This window comes from Gasterosteus aculeatus, chromosome 3, assembly GCF_964276395.1.
Source record: "Gasterosteus aculeatus chromosome 3, fGasAcu3.hap1.1, whole genome shotgun sequence".
NCBI lineage: Eukaryota > Metazoa > Chordata > Actinopteri > Perciformes > Gasterosteidae > Gasterosteus > Gasterosteus aculeatus.
This window is the reverse complement of record NC_135690.1, coordinates 11,471,400-11,484,291: the sequence shown is the minus strand read 5'-3', so window position 1 is coordinate 11,484,291 and position 12,892 is coordinate 11,471,400. Positions and strand designations below refer to the sequence as shown.

At 41.3% G+C, this 12,892-nt stretch overlaps 1 protein-coding gene across 1 annotated transcript in view; it reads left to right on the top strand.

Moving 5' to 3' along the window:
* gpr158b (G protein-coupled receptor 158b) overlaps positions 1 to 12,892 on the top strand; it is a 38,858-nt gene that overhangs the window by 8,607 nt on the left and 17,359 nt on the right. Inside the window, exons 3-5 of the mRNA XM_040171232.2 lie at positions 7,497 to 7,599; positions 10,678 to 10,889; positions 11,902 to 11,970. Coding sequence (XP_040027166.2) covers positions 7,497 to 7,599; positions 10,678 to 10,889; positions 11,902 to 11,970 — 384 coding nt within the window. The remainder of the gene's footprint in view (positions 1 to 7,496; positions 7,600 to 10,677; positions 10,890 to 11,901; positions 11,971 to 12,892) is intronic.

Here is a 12,892-nt window from a genome sequence, read left to right as displayed (position 1 = left end):
TGATCCATAGTAATTATACATAAAAGGGATTCTTCCACCTTTAGGCTCTTGAGTACATATAGTTTAACTGAAAAAGCAAACCAATTTAATATAGAAACCAAGTTAGCTGGTTCCACAAATGAGCATCCGTGTGCTCAGCTGCATGAGCTTCTTCCTCTCCTTCTTTTACATCTTCTTCTCGGCCCTTTTTTATTCGTACTCCCAGATAGGAGGCGAGTCTGTGGAGGAAGGTAGGATGTGTCACCATGAACCAAATAAGACTTCATGCATTATGGATAGTCAGTCGTAGAGGAAGCAGCTTACATAAGGAGCCGTTGCTTATATAATTAGACGAGTACTGTGAGAATAGGAATGATTAGTGTGGGGGATTTGTGAGGTGATGCATCTGAGTAGGTTTATATTTATTTATTTCTCTCTGTGTGTGCTTTTAAAATGTAAGTAAGCGTCTTTGTGTGTCTCTTGTGTGTGTGTGTGTGTGTGTGTGTGTGTGTGTGTGTGTTTTATCCGTCTGTCCTGTGAAACGTGCCGCCGGAGATAAAGGACTTCAAAAGCAGAGCTCCGCTAATGAGTTTAAACTGCTGTGACAGACAAGGAGGGTTTACCCCCCCGTCTCTCCTCCCGCTCTCCCTCCTCCCCTCAGCAGCATTTGCAGTTTCCATGGCCGTTCACGTTCTCCCAAACATCTCCCTCTGATCTTTGGCCACCCCTCCCTCCTCATCTCTCTCTCTCTCTTTTCCGCTCTCTGGCTTTTCACTTTGCCGTCTCCGTGGCCCTCACTGCTCTCTCTCTGCGGCCGATTTCTCGAAGCTAATTAACTCCTCGGAGTGGGGAGGAGTGCAGAAAGACAAGTCAGAAATGACCCGCACGTCTGTCTGCGTGTCCTGCTCCGCCGTTGCCAGTTTTAACACAGCAGGAAATAATCATTTGAGTTGAATCGAGGCACCGTTGAGAAGGCTGCAACAAGACACCTTCATGCAGAGGCAGAGACAGAGAGCACAATGTGATTGTGATGTGAGTTCCTTTATTCGTAACGTAAAAAAATAATAATGAAGTATACACATGTGGTCCTGGAATGGAGGAATGGAGGCTCCGCAGTCTCAGGCTGGATGAGGTGAAAAAAGGGACATAAATTAAATATTTGTCTCTGCCCTACTGCCAGTCTCTTTGCAATTCTTATCGTCTCTGGCACATTGCGGAGGGAAAAAAAAAAAGGATTTGAGCTTCAAAAGTCTTAGAGTCGGTATAAATACTGCATGTAAAGAGAGGGATATCCAACCGAATGAGACAGCAGACGCCTGTGCAGAATTATAGCAGTAATGGAGTGTTAGGTTGAGGGAATATGCTGGATTTTGGGGGTTTCTTTCTTAGATATGTCATTCGGCATTTGTCAGAGAAGCAGACACTCGCAAGATGTGGGGGTTTTTTTTAACCTGCTTCATCTCTAATAGTTAAAATCAGTGACTTGAGGAGCAGAGGAGACATAAAATAAGCAGTTCTGCTCCGTTTTTTTCTCCCGGTTTCACTCTCCCCTTTGTGTTTTGCTCTGCCAGAGGCTCTTCCTTCTCTCCTCGGGGAGTTTGGAGCTCAACAGCTAAAGCGGGGATGAAGTGTTGCAACACTCACTGCATCTGTACACCAGTTGGCACTGGATGTGTGCGTTAAAGTAGATTTTTCATCTTCATCATCAAACAGAACACCAGTGTTAATATTCGAAGCTGCATTGAAAAAAAGGGGGTCAAACGTAGGTAAGTAAACTCTCATATTCACAAAGCGAGCTTTAGTATACAGCCCGCGAAAATGTACATACATTGAAAAAAACTTGTTTCTACTAAGGGCTGCTGGGAATGCACATAGAAGAGCATGACTGTAACTTGTGTAAAGCCTATCGCCATCTGAAGAGATGATGCCGTCACAGTGACCCCCTGGTTTATTTCTCTGTTAATGTCCTTGCTTTGGATTTTCTGTATAATTCCAAGGCTGTGATATTGCTGCATCGCATCAATACAGCTCACATCAACTTTTATACATCAACAGTTTACAGAAGAAAATAAATAACCTCTCTGAAAAAGTTTCCAAAAATTACTAATGTGGTTCATTTTTTATTAAAACTGGAGCTGGATCTGATCTGTTAATAGAGTTGGGGATGTTTTTTTAACACCCTGCTAACAGGAAGCAACACAAGGGACACTTTCTTAAACTCTTACAAGTGCCCCAACTTTTCATTTGAAATGTGCCCTTCAATGCCCGCTCTATCGTTAACAGTATATAAAAATGTAAGTATATAAATAAATTCATAATATTTTTCTTTTTAACAAAGCTGCAGGTAGCAGTGCGCATACTTTGTAGCGTCTTCTGTCAAGTCCGGCACATTTCTCGTTTTCTCTTGCGACTGGTGACGCATTGTAGCATGAAGTGGGGAAGGAGAGCAGAAGGACGAGGATGCGGAGCAGGATGAGACGGGGTGGGAGGGAGGGACGAGGAGTGACAGCAGTCGTCGGGAAGGATTCATCCTCCACAGAAGAAAAACACCCCCTAATCTGCCGCCTGCAGCTCAGCGTCTGCCACGGCCAGAAGCAGAGGGGCTCGTCAAGCCGGCGAGAGCATTTGAATCCTAATTGAATGAAGCCTCCCAATCGAGTCCGCGTACAGGCAGCCGGGGACCACCCACTCAGATGTCTGTGTGGGGAGACCGAGGGTTACTCACAAGTCTCACAACAGGGACCAAACAGCGTCTCTCAGCCGGTGACTCCGTCTCTAGTCACAGCACCGTAAGCGCGACAGGCCACCAATCAATAAGCGGTTATTCATCGCAGTGTTTGCCTCATAAATTGATGGAGAAATACCAGACAGGCTTAAATCCAAGGTTTCCTCTCCTCAGGCAGCCACGGTTGCAGTGGTTGGGGGGGGGGGGGGGTGTCTTGTGAAACAGCAGCAGGCAGATCCCACACCCAGGGGACATGGTGATAGTAATGCTTTTAGGATTTAATGCTTTTTAGTGTATTTATAGATCTCTGAAGGACGCAGAGTGCTCCTTCGCTCTCCCTCTTTCTCTCTCTCTCTGCCTCCCTCTGCTCCTCTCTTGCGAACACCCACCGTCTTGGTGTCATGTTCACAGCTTTTTATTCAATTGTACGGCGAGAAACCTGAAGCAGCAGCCTGTCGTCCAAAAACGTGAGGCTGTCCTCAATGTGAAAGTTACAGATAATTCATTTTGAAGGATTCGCGCTTCGGTCCGCATGTGAAGTATGTTTTACACTTATATAATTATATTGTTATGCGTTGTTGTGCTGCGGGCTCTGCTGAAACCTGTGGATTTTCACATGTCGGGCAGATTAGCAACCGCTCACAGGGATTCACAGGGCTGTTATGTTGTGATAGTGGTTTGGATTGTTTGTCATTTGTTAAGTTTAATTGGATAGTGTTTCATTTATTAACTTTTTCCAAAAAAAGAAGTCATGGTTGGATCAATTTCTCATTATGTCTCTATCACACAAACACGTATACGTCAAATCTACATTTGTATTTACATAAATAAACATATGATCACTTGCAATTCATGTTGTCTTGACTTGTTGCTCAATATCCATCTTTGGCCCCAGGGGAAAAAATAATGAAAGTCTGAGTGATTAGGTGCCTTCGACAAAACTATACATCTTTTAGAAAATCAAGCATGGAGTCTCCATGCTTGTAATAAAACATGCTCTCTTCAGGATGTCCTTCTTAAAAGTCTTTTGCTCTTTGTGTGATTGAAAATGCAACCTTGAACCCTGTCTGCCGAGCTTTATGGGGGGGAGAAAAAGTGGAATTAGAGTCTCTGGCTGCATCCAAAGTACGGAGCAATTATCAAACACTTTTTCACTTTCAACCTGCGGCCTGTCGAAGGTGATCCATCAAACTGAGACACGTCAAACGACTGTTTCACAGCCCTTTCATGGTGGCTGAGGGAAAGAGAGGCCGCCCGTGGCACGGTGAAACCCTCAGCCTTTAGCTATGACTGAGTGTGTGTGTCTGTGTGCGCTTAATGTGGCATGAGTGTGTGTGATTTACTGGAGAAAGCAGCACTGGTGATAGACGACATATGGAGCTGTGTGCTTTTGACTATTAATTGGCTTTAATGTAGTTTTGATGGCCCTTGTCGATCTCCCCGTGAACCCTTTGGGATCTGCACTTCCACTAGTTCTGAGAGATTTATACTCTTAAAAATCTGTAGGTTGGAAAGAATGTTACGCTCCTTATACAAGATTCAAATTAGTGGGGATGTCCGGATTAATGAGCAGTTATTTCTTCTACACGTATTTGCTGGGCTTTCAAATGGAATTGGGAACCAAGATTGCTTCCGCTGCGATGGTGTAGACATTTTCAATAATTGCAACGATTTGGATGCACAGAGCCAGATAAAAAAAAGCATAATATTTCATCCTTGCCCACCTCAGTGTCCCTGGGTGCATTTTATCGTAATGAGAATCCACTTCCTTTGGAGTAAGCAAAAAATAAGTTCACAACAAATACTGGTGGTGTATTTTTATGTCTGCTTTAGCGTGAGTGTGTGAGTGTGTGTGTGTGGTTGGGACCTTTTCTCAATTTGCCATACAGTATTTGTGCGCTTTATGTATGCATGCACGCGCTACGTGCTCCATCCATCCATCTAGGTCTTTTATCTTTTCTGTTTCAAAGTTGGACTCCTAATGTGTTTGCGGCCCTACGGGAGCCTGAGTCCTCACCACCGGCTTCAACACTCAGAGAGGTAGAAACATTCTGGCAAAAAAAACCCTTATTCCTTCTTGTTATAAAAACAATGAACGAGCAGACTGTAGTTCAAATGAAGGCCCCCTTTCTTTGTTTTGTAGACTTTACAGGAGACAACACACACATAGATTTGCCAGTAGATGAGCAGCAGATGGGTTTTTGTTTTATGATTGCTAGGTGCCAATTTTATTTTGTATGCAAATTGTACTTGGAGTTAAAAAAAAGAAAGACTACATGACTCATCTGCCTGTAGGAGAGAGGCTTTTTTCATCCCGGCTATGAGAAGCTCAGCACCGACCGCTGTGTGGGTGTCCAGCTTTCCTCAGCCTATATGCACCCTCCATTGTGGCAGCTTGGAATTTCGCTTTTCTTTCTATTCACGAGTAATTTCTATTCATGTCTTGTGTCGACAGAGAAGTCTTTATTAAAAAAGGACATCATTTGCTAATAGGTGTAAAATGTTCTCGTAAAAAAGGATTGCAATCGCAAAATGACTCCAATGCCAATTTAGTTCTTACCTTTGTGCGTATGAATCAGAAACCCTCTAAACTGACAGGCTTCTATTTGCAATTCTCTCTTCACTTTTGTATATAATAAAATACTTTTGCCCAGAGATTTATCATTTAAATTGTTGTGAAAGAGAGAAGTACAGCCCCTAAATAAAAAACTAATAAAGAGCGGTTGAGGAAATTATGTTTAAGGTGAAAAAAGGTAAAAAAGGCTTTGGCTGAAAAGTGGTGAATGCTGTGTCCTCTGAGGTCGTGCCTCAGGTCAAATGGAAAAACAAATGGTGGAAACATAAATAACAGAGCAGAAGATAATAAGGGAACAAATAGAGGAGGATGAGGAATCTGATCTGTCAGGCCAAGATAGGACACTCGTTGCATTTGTTATACAAACGAATTTAGGGTGAAAGGGACGACAGAGGTTTAAGGCCTGTACAGATTACTTTGATGCTCCATTCATAACGTTGACATCCCACATTTAAAATACCTCCATAGCGTTGTAAAGTCCCATCAACATGATAGATGATAAAGATAGATGTAATGATATCGAAAATAACATCAAATATCAATATCTTAATATCAAATGTTTGTGTTATATATAAAAGCCTTGATATACACAGTATATTTGAAGCATGATCATACCAAATGAGGATGAAATGGCGTCATTCAGGTATTTAATACATCTGGCCAATGCATTCGTAAACATATTTGTGATGTTGTCTATCAAAGCCTTTTCAAATGAATGCAGTTTATGTATTAAATGAATTTAATTAAAAGTTGTTGGCTATATTCTATTGTGCATACTCACGGTCTAAGGAAGTTCTAAATTTGATTAAAAATGTAGAACTACAAATGTGTACTCTTGTTTAGTGGCTGATTACTGTGCAAAGAATCCATTTCTTATTAATAGACTGTGCAAAAGCACTGTGCAGGACTAGCTTTACAATGGCTATAAGAGAATGTATAACCGAATCAGGAGGAGTTTTCACGTTAATACTCTCCTCCAATAAGTGGAAACATTCATCAGCCGATTTTCCATGGGGGAAATTTACCGCATGTTTATTTTCTCAACCATTTTAGTTCAGGCGTTTATACCCACAGCAACTCATCCGCCCTGCTGCTGCTTCCCAGTTCAGAGATTTAGGGCTGTTTCTCAGCTTTGAGAAAATACCGATCCGTGCAGGAGTTTAGCAGTAAACTTCAGCTTTAAAGTAACACAAATTGAAAAAGAAATGCGTATATATTGCACTACATTGTTTTTAATCAAAATAATAGTAAGAAGCCTAAGATTTTTGGCTCATTGCTTCCCGTACATGTAGCTCCATGCTTAGCGCACAGACATAAGAATGATAACAGTTTTCTTATCCAACGCTCAAGAAAGTTAATTAGCCTGTTTCCCAAAATGTAAATTCCTTCAGCATGGCGTTTTGATTTGAAAATTAATAACATATTGGAACCGGCCACCGTGACAAATTTCTCCAGTATAAATGCTGTTATCCAGTAACCGTCCCTCAGAAAATATACTTGTTTTTGCAAGCAATGCAACACAATGCACTATTCATGAACATTCATGTCAAATTTATTGCAGCTTTATTTAAGTACGGGGACGTGTGCGTTCCCATGAGAGTGCAGAACCCACATGGTGCCTTTGTGTGAGTGTTTTTTTGCTCCAGATGGTGTGTAAGCTCATGTAGCTTGCAGTTATTGATGCAAACTGGATTTCTGCCGACACGTATGAATTGCAAACAACCCTTTATTCTTAATTTAGATATTAATTAGTTTCCCTGTTATTTTGCAAAGCCCTGTGATTTCAAGTGACACGGGGTATGTTAATAGGAGCGTCTTCTGCTTCACACTGCAGAGGAGCATTTAAACGAAGGAGGAGCCTCGGTAACATGATTGAAGCATTGAATATTTAATGCAATAAGCTTATTACAATGTCCTGGGAATATCTTGTTCCTGTTGACTGCTATAATATTCCATTCTGCTTCTAAATTTCTAAATACCAGAAAAAAGGTCATCACTTTACTCCCTTTTGGCTTTTGGATTGAAGAAGCAAAGAAATGAAGCATTGGCTAAGTCGGTCACCCGCCTCCATGCTGTTTCACATGTTTTCCATTTCAGCTTCTCAGTGTTGCCCCCATGCAACTAACACCTGAGATATTGAATCAACAACTAAAATCAGTGAACATAGCTCTCTTTTCTTGTCTTCTTTTAACGTCTATCTGTTTTTCTTTCTCCCAGTGCATTCCCATCGCCGGCCATGGATTTGTGTTGGACAAGTACAAGTGCCAGTGCAGGAGCGGATTCTACCATTCCAGCCGAGTGGTGCTCAATGGCTTTAAAAGTAGGTTCCTCCAATATCCTCTTGTGATATTATCGCGTTGAGCTCAAAACTTTGACTTGTTCAAAAGCACGCTTTTGGGATTCATGAAAAATGAAAGCAAAAAACAACATGCATCTGTTTTATTTTTGGTGCTTTTCAGCTGACATTTAGTTTGAAATTCTTCTCTTTGAATGTGTGTCCTGGGACCTGTGAGGTTATGAAACCTCAAGCTTCAGTCAAAGGACTTACTGACTGTTGTTATTGTGGAAATGTCTGCTATGGTTCTATTCAGAGGTGGCTTCTGAATCACAGACCTGTTGGACTGAGGGCTGTGCACTGTTGACAGAGTGCGCATGTTGATGTAGATATAAACCCTCCAACCCTTAGTTACTGTTGCTAGGCCATTCGAGCATCATTCTAAGTAATGTTTTTAAACAAAAGCTATTTGATTTCAGCAAGAAGTAACAAAAGTCAACGACATTGGATTTAAGCGGCTGAAATGACGCAATTAGGTTTAGTCACCTGCCTAAATATGGAAATGAAGTAGCAGTACTGTTCATGTATCTGCAAGTTCAGATGTTCATCCCGAGGATTATAGTTATATTATATTAGTAAAGATTTAAATGAAATATAATTTATATTGAGAAATCCAAAGTTTTGCTAAATCAAATCTTGGGCAGTCACTGTTTGAGGGATGAGTTTATCTTGTGGTCAATTGGTATTAACTGTCTTTGTCTGGCTGCGATTTCTTTTATTCAGATACAATGAATATGGGCCGAAAGCTTTCTAATCTGAGCATTTGCACGAAACTTTGTTTTCGGAAAGGTTCTCCTCTGATGCCGTCGCTCGTATTATTTTCTAGTGCATCCGTCGCTCTACCTCCATGCTCCTGCTGTGATTTTCAATGCCTGTATTCTGACACCTCGACTGAAAGCGATGCAGGGCGGAGAGCTCGGCCCCGATGAGCGAGATAATCAAGCAACTGCTGTGGGTTTTCATCCATGACTCAAACAATACAGTCCCCCGAGGGGGGGGCAATATGCTAAGCTGGAGCTTTATTGTAATGCAGCATGATGTGTCTCTTCAGTCTATGAAGTGACCCAATGCCGACCCACTCATTAAAAGTCATTGCTCAGATTGAGTCGCGGTACTCCGCAACCCTGGTTTCTTCCCACCGGAACCTGTCTGTTATTCCTTGTGCATCCCAGAAAACAGACCATGCTAGAAATAGATTTGGTTTTGTTCCCTAGCAACAAGCCAATAGGACAGATATCAAACGGGGGAAAGCAATGTAGTATTATAAAGTGCGCAGTAGAACCTCATGAAAAATTTAATTTCATCAGAATGTCACAATGACACAAGTTGGTCAGCTCAACAGACGATTTGAATAACAAAACAAACACACGTCAAACTGACAAATATTTACATAATTCATTGAAATCCAGTAATATTTAACCATTTTAGATCGCCCAGATCCTCGTCCTGATAAACAAGGTCTGAAATGTGCTTAGGTCACCTAGTAACAGCCAATTTCAAGGGATGATGTCATCAAATCCATGCATCAATCTACGCTCAACCTTTGGCAATATGGGAGATGGATGTGAAGCCCTAGTTCTTTGTGGCTCTGGATCACTTCACATTCTAAGTGGACACACTTTTTAACAATCTAATCAAATGCAAAAGATTTGATTGAGATCCCTTCTGTAATTGAACACCGCTCGTAAATTCAATTTCACTGTGTAATACATCCCAGCACAGAAGGTGAAGACTGTCTCCCTCACGCTTCACTTGCACTCAAAGAAGCCATAACATACAAGTATTGCTCAACAATTCTGTGGAAAACCTTTCAACTCCTTTAAGTACTTTATTAATACCTGATTCTTCTTCTACTTTTGTTATATGTGCGGTTTAAAGTGAAAAAAAACACTTGTTGACAAGTGTGGAGAGTTTAGACTTTGAAACCATTACATTTAAATCTTTAGGTACGGTTGGGATGTTACATAACGGCAGAAATATGTATGAGAATTGTAGGCGGAAGGGGCTCCATCACTCGCCGGGGGGATGTAAAGTTGACACGGTCAGAACCAGCAGGTCGCGGTGCAATGCTGTGGTGAGAATGCTCCCACAGAGGGCCGGCCCGCCAAATCGTTTAAAGGTGGAAAACTATTTTAGGTTCATTATGAAACAGTGCCGGGAGAAAATAGTCTTTGGTGGGCAGCAACATTCCGGGCAGCTTTCCCTCACACCAGTGAAACTCACATCCGTAGATGCACGAATATTAAAGAAGATAAACGGGGATTTGCAGCTGTAAGGCCAGTGACGGTGAGGAGGTAGAGCGCGAGTCACCTGCTTCCAATCTTTTCCAAACCCTAAAACACATGAGACTAACTAGAAAAACTTTAACCACTGTGTGTGATTTCTTAAATCTGTGCCTGAATTATTCATCATTTGTCTTTTTATTGTATATTATTACATACATCCAGCAGTCATTTCTGCTCATTCTGTTGCAGTGTTTGTATAGTGAAAGAGATCTGGGACTTCCATGCTCTTATTAAATATTGTATATCAAGAAAAGCAGCACCATGTCTGCTAAAGATTAACTCCAGAATTCTATCTTTGCTATTGCCTGTCCTTTCTTGACTTGTATGTGGTTAAAATTGGGTTTTAAAGGCCACTCAAATGAGATGTGTTATAGGATGAGATATGGTAAACCGCATTGAAGCTGGTATAACAACAATTATCCAACCCAGAGTGATGAAGGGAGCGTGTCGTCCTGTCCTTCATTATTCCCTCATCTGTCTAATTAAATGCTGCATTCCTGTAATTATCACCCCCAGGGCTTTTGATTTATTGGACTGATGATTTTGATTCCTTCAAATTGATTAACTGAGCATTTAATGAGAAGTCAGTGTGAAAGCCACACCAAATTAAATTACATTGATCATCCTTGAAAACACTACAGTAAATCAGACTAGTGCTCTAAGTTGCAATTTTAATCAAATGTTTTTTTCCTCGGTTAGAAGGGAACAAACACTTTTACTTTGCTTTAACTTATAGCATGCAAATAATCAACAATGTCCGAAATGTCCACGTCCTCAGGTAAGGAGCAGGGCTCTAACAGAGACGAGACGGCGGACGCGTCCACTAAGTGCATGCCGTGCCGCGAGGGCTGCTCCTATTGCCGGGACGACGCGCCGTGCCTGGTGCACGAGGATGGTCCCCTGCGGCTCACGCTGGCCTCCTTCCAGGGTCTGTGCATGGTGCTGGACCTGGCCAGCATGGTGCTGGTCTACCACTTCAGGAGGAAGAAGGTGAAGGGGGACAAAGCGGTCGCTGAGGAAGGGTGTCGGATGCAGATTGAATGCTGTGAATTCAACAGCACGTAGCTGGCGTGCTGTGATTGCACATGTACAGTATGGCATTACCTCAACAAAGAGACAAAGAGACAGTATTGCATTGCATTAATGGAATTGTAGGAACCAACTTTTGCAGCCGGCCTGTATATGGGTGTCCACATATAGGCCAATGCTCAAACCCTCTGCAAGCAACAGTGCACACTAATTAATGTTGATGCATAATTCATCATATGGAATTATTTTTCCTTGTCTGAATCGCTTCAGACAAGGAAAAATAATTCCATTTTTTGGGGAATTTTGGTGGACTGCATATAAAAATCTAAAAATCGGATTTTGATTTTAGTTACCATGGGAACAATAGGAGCTTTGAGGCATTCCAGTGGGATGTAATCCAATCCCAGAGGAAAAATATTTTTGAATAGACATTTGATAGAATGAAGTAAAATAAATATGAGATCCTCACAGTGTAGCATTATTACAACCCCCCCTTCTAAGTTCAGTTGAGTTTTTCCGCGTGTTATTTATAGACATTTGTGTTGCCTCAAAATCGCTTCACAAAATCTCTTCACTCTTCACAAGAAATATCCCTGGAGCTCTTTGAATTTACATAAAAAAACATAATTAAATCCAACCCAGAAAAGGTGCTATTGTCATTTATATTCTTGTTTCAGGGGAAGACAAAACATTGGCAAGTATATGTATCTGCCAGTGTGTATGACAAACAAACAGCAATACAAGATTTAAAGCAAGAATTTATGCATTTCTCAATTGTAATTTATGCATTTTCACATTTGTCTCGTTGTGTTTTACTCCAATTCACAAAGCTGAGGAAACGTTATATCATATTTGAAGTAATATGTTATGACAGCACACTATTTTTCAAACTCCCTTAAGACACAATACATAATTCTTCCCTGTCAGTGATTGATTAATTGATTGTTTAACTTTTATTTTCTTTAATTAACAGAGGATCCGTACATCTGGTCTCATTCTACTGGAAGCCATTTTGTTCGGGTCTTTACTGCTCTACTTTCCAGTAAGTATGCGTTCTGATCTCCAGTGGCACCCACCTCCTGCTCAGCAAGTTTATTTACCGCTTTTTTATTAAAAATGGATTCCTGTTCAGAATATATTAGCGTGTAAAAAAAGCAGTAAACCGTGCTTACTTGTACTGTTACAGTACTGTACTTCTGATTACTGTCTGGACAAAAAAAAAGACTTGGTGAGCATGATCAATACAAGTGTGTCTTTTTGTGCGTGAGCCATTGCCAGCCTTTGTGTTGTCTGAATGCGTAAACAGGTCCAGGTTGGTGCCAGCGTGCGCTGTGTGTGGGTGTGTATTTGGCCCCCGTGTGCACAGCCCATAGTGCACCTGGAGCACCGAGTGAGAAGCCCATCTTTAGCAGAGAAACAGATGGAACAAGCCCGAGCGCCATGTAACAGGTCTTGGGAGATTGGTGCATATCAACAAACACCGTATAATAGTTTAGAAGAATAATCACACAATTGCAAAGGTATAATAAAAGAAACATTTTATAAAATGATGCCTGCAGTTAAGGCGTCTTCTTTTAAAGAATTCAGTTCAGATGTTTAAGGGAAGAGTCTGATTTGAGGGAGTATTTATATGACGAGATGAGTTTACAACATTTATACTTTCCGAAAGTTATTGAATACCACTTTGTGAATGAACAATCAAAGCTTTGAACAATTCGATACACTATTAGTTACCCGTGGAGCCAGCAGAGAAGATGGAAAAGGAAAGCCAGAGAATGTGAGCCAAGGTATTTTTAAGCTGAGCAATTAACAGGGTTGGATTAGAGACGGACTCCACGGCTCTCAATTACAAACGCAGAACTCACAGGCAACAAAATAGTTTGCCACGCATCCACAGAGAGCCTCTGAACAAAATAAAACAAAACAATATTTATTTTTAAAGCAATAATGCCAGTTTGGGAGTT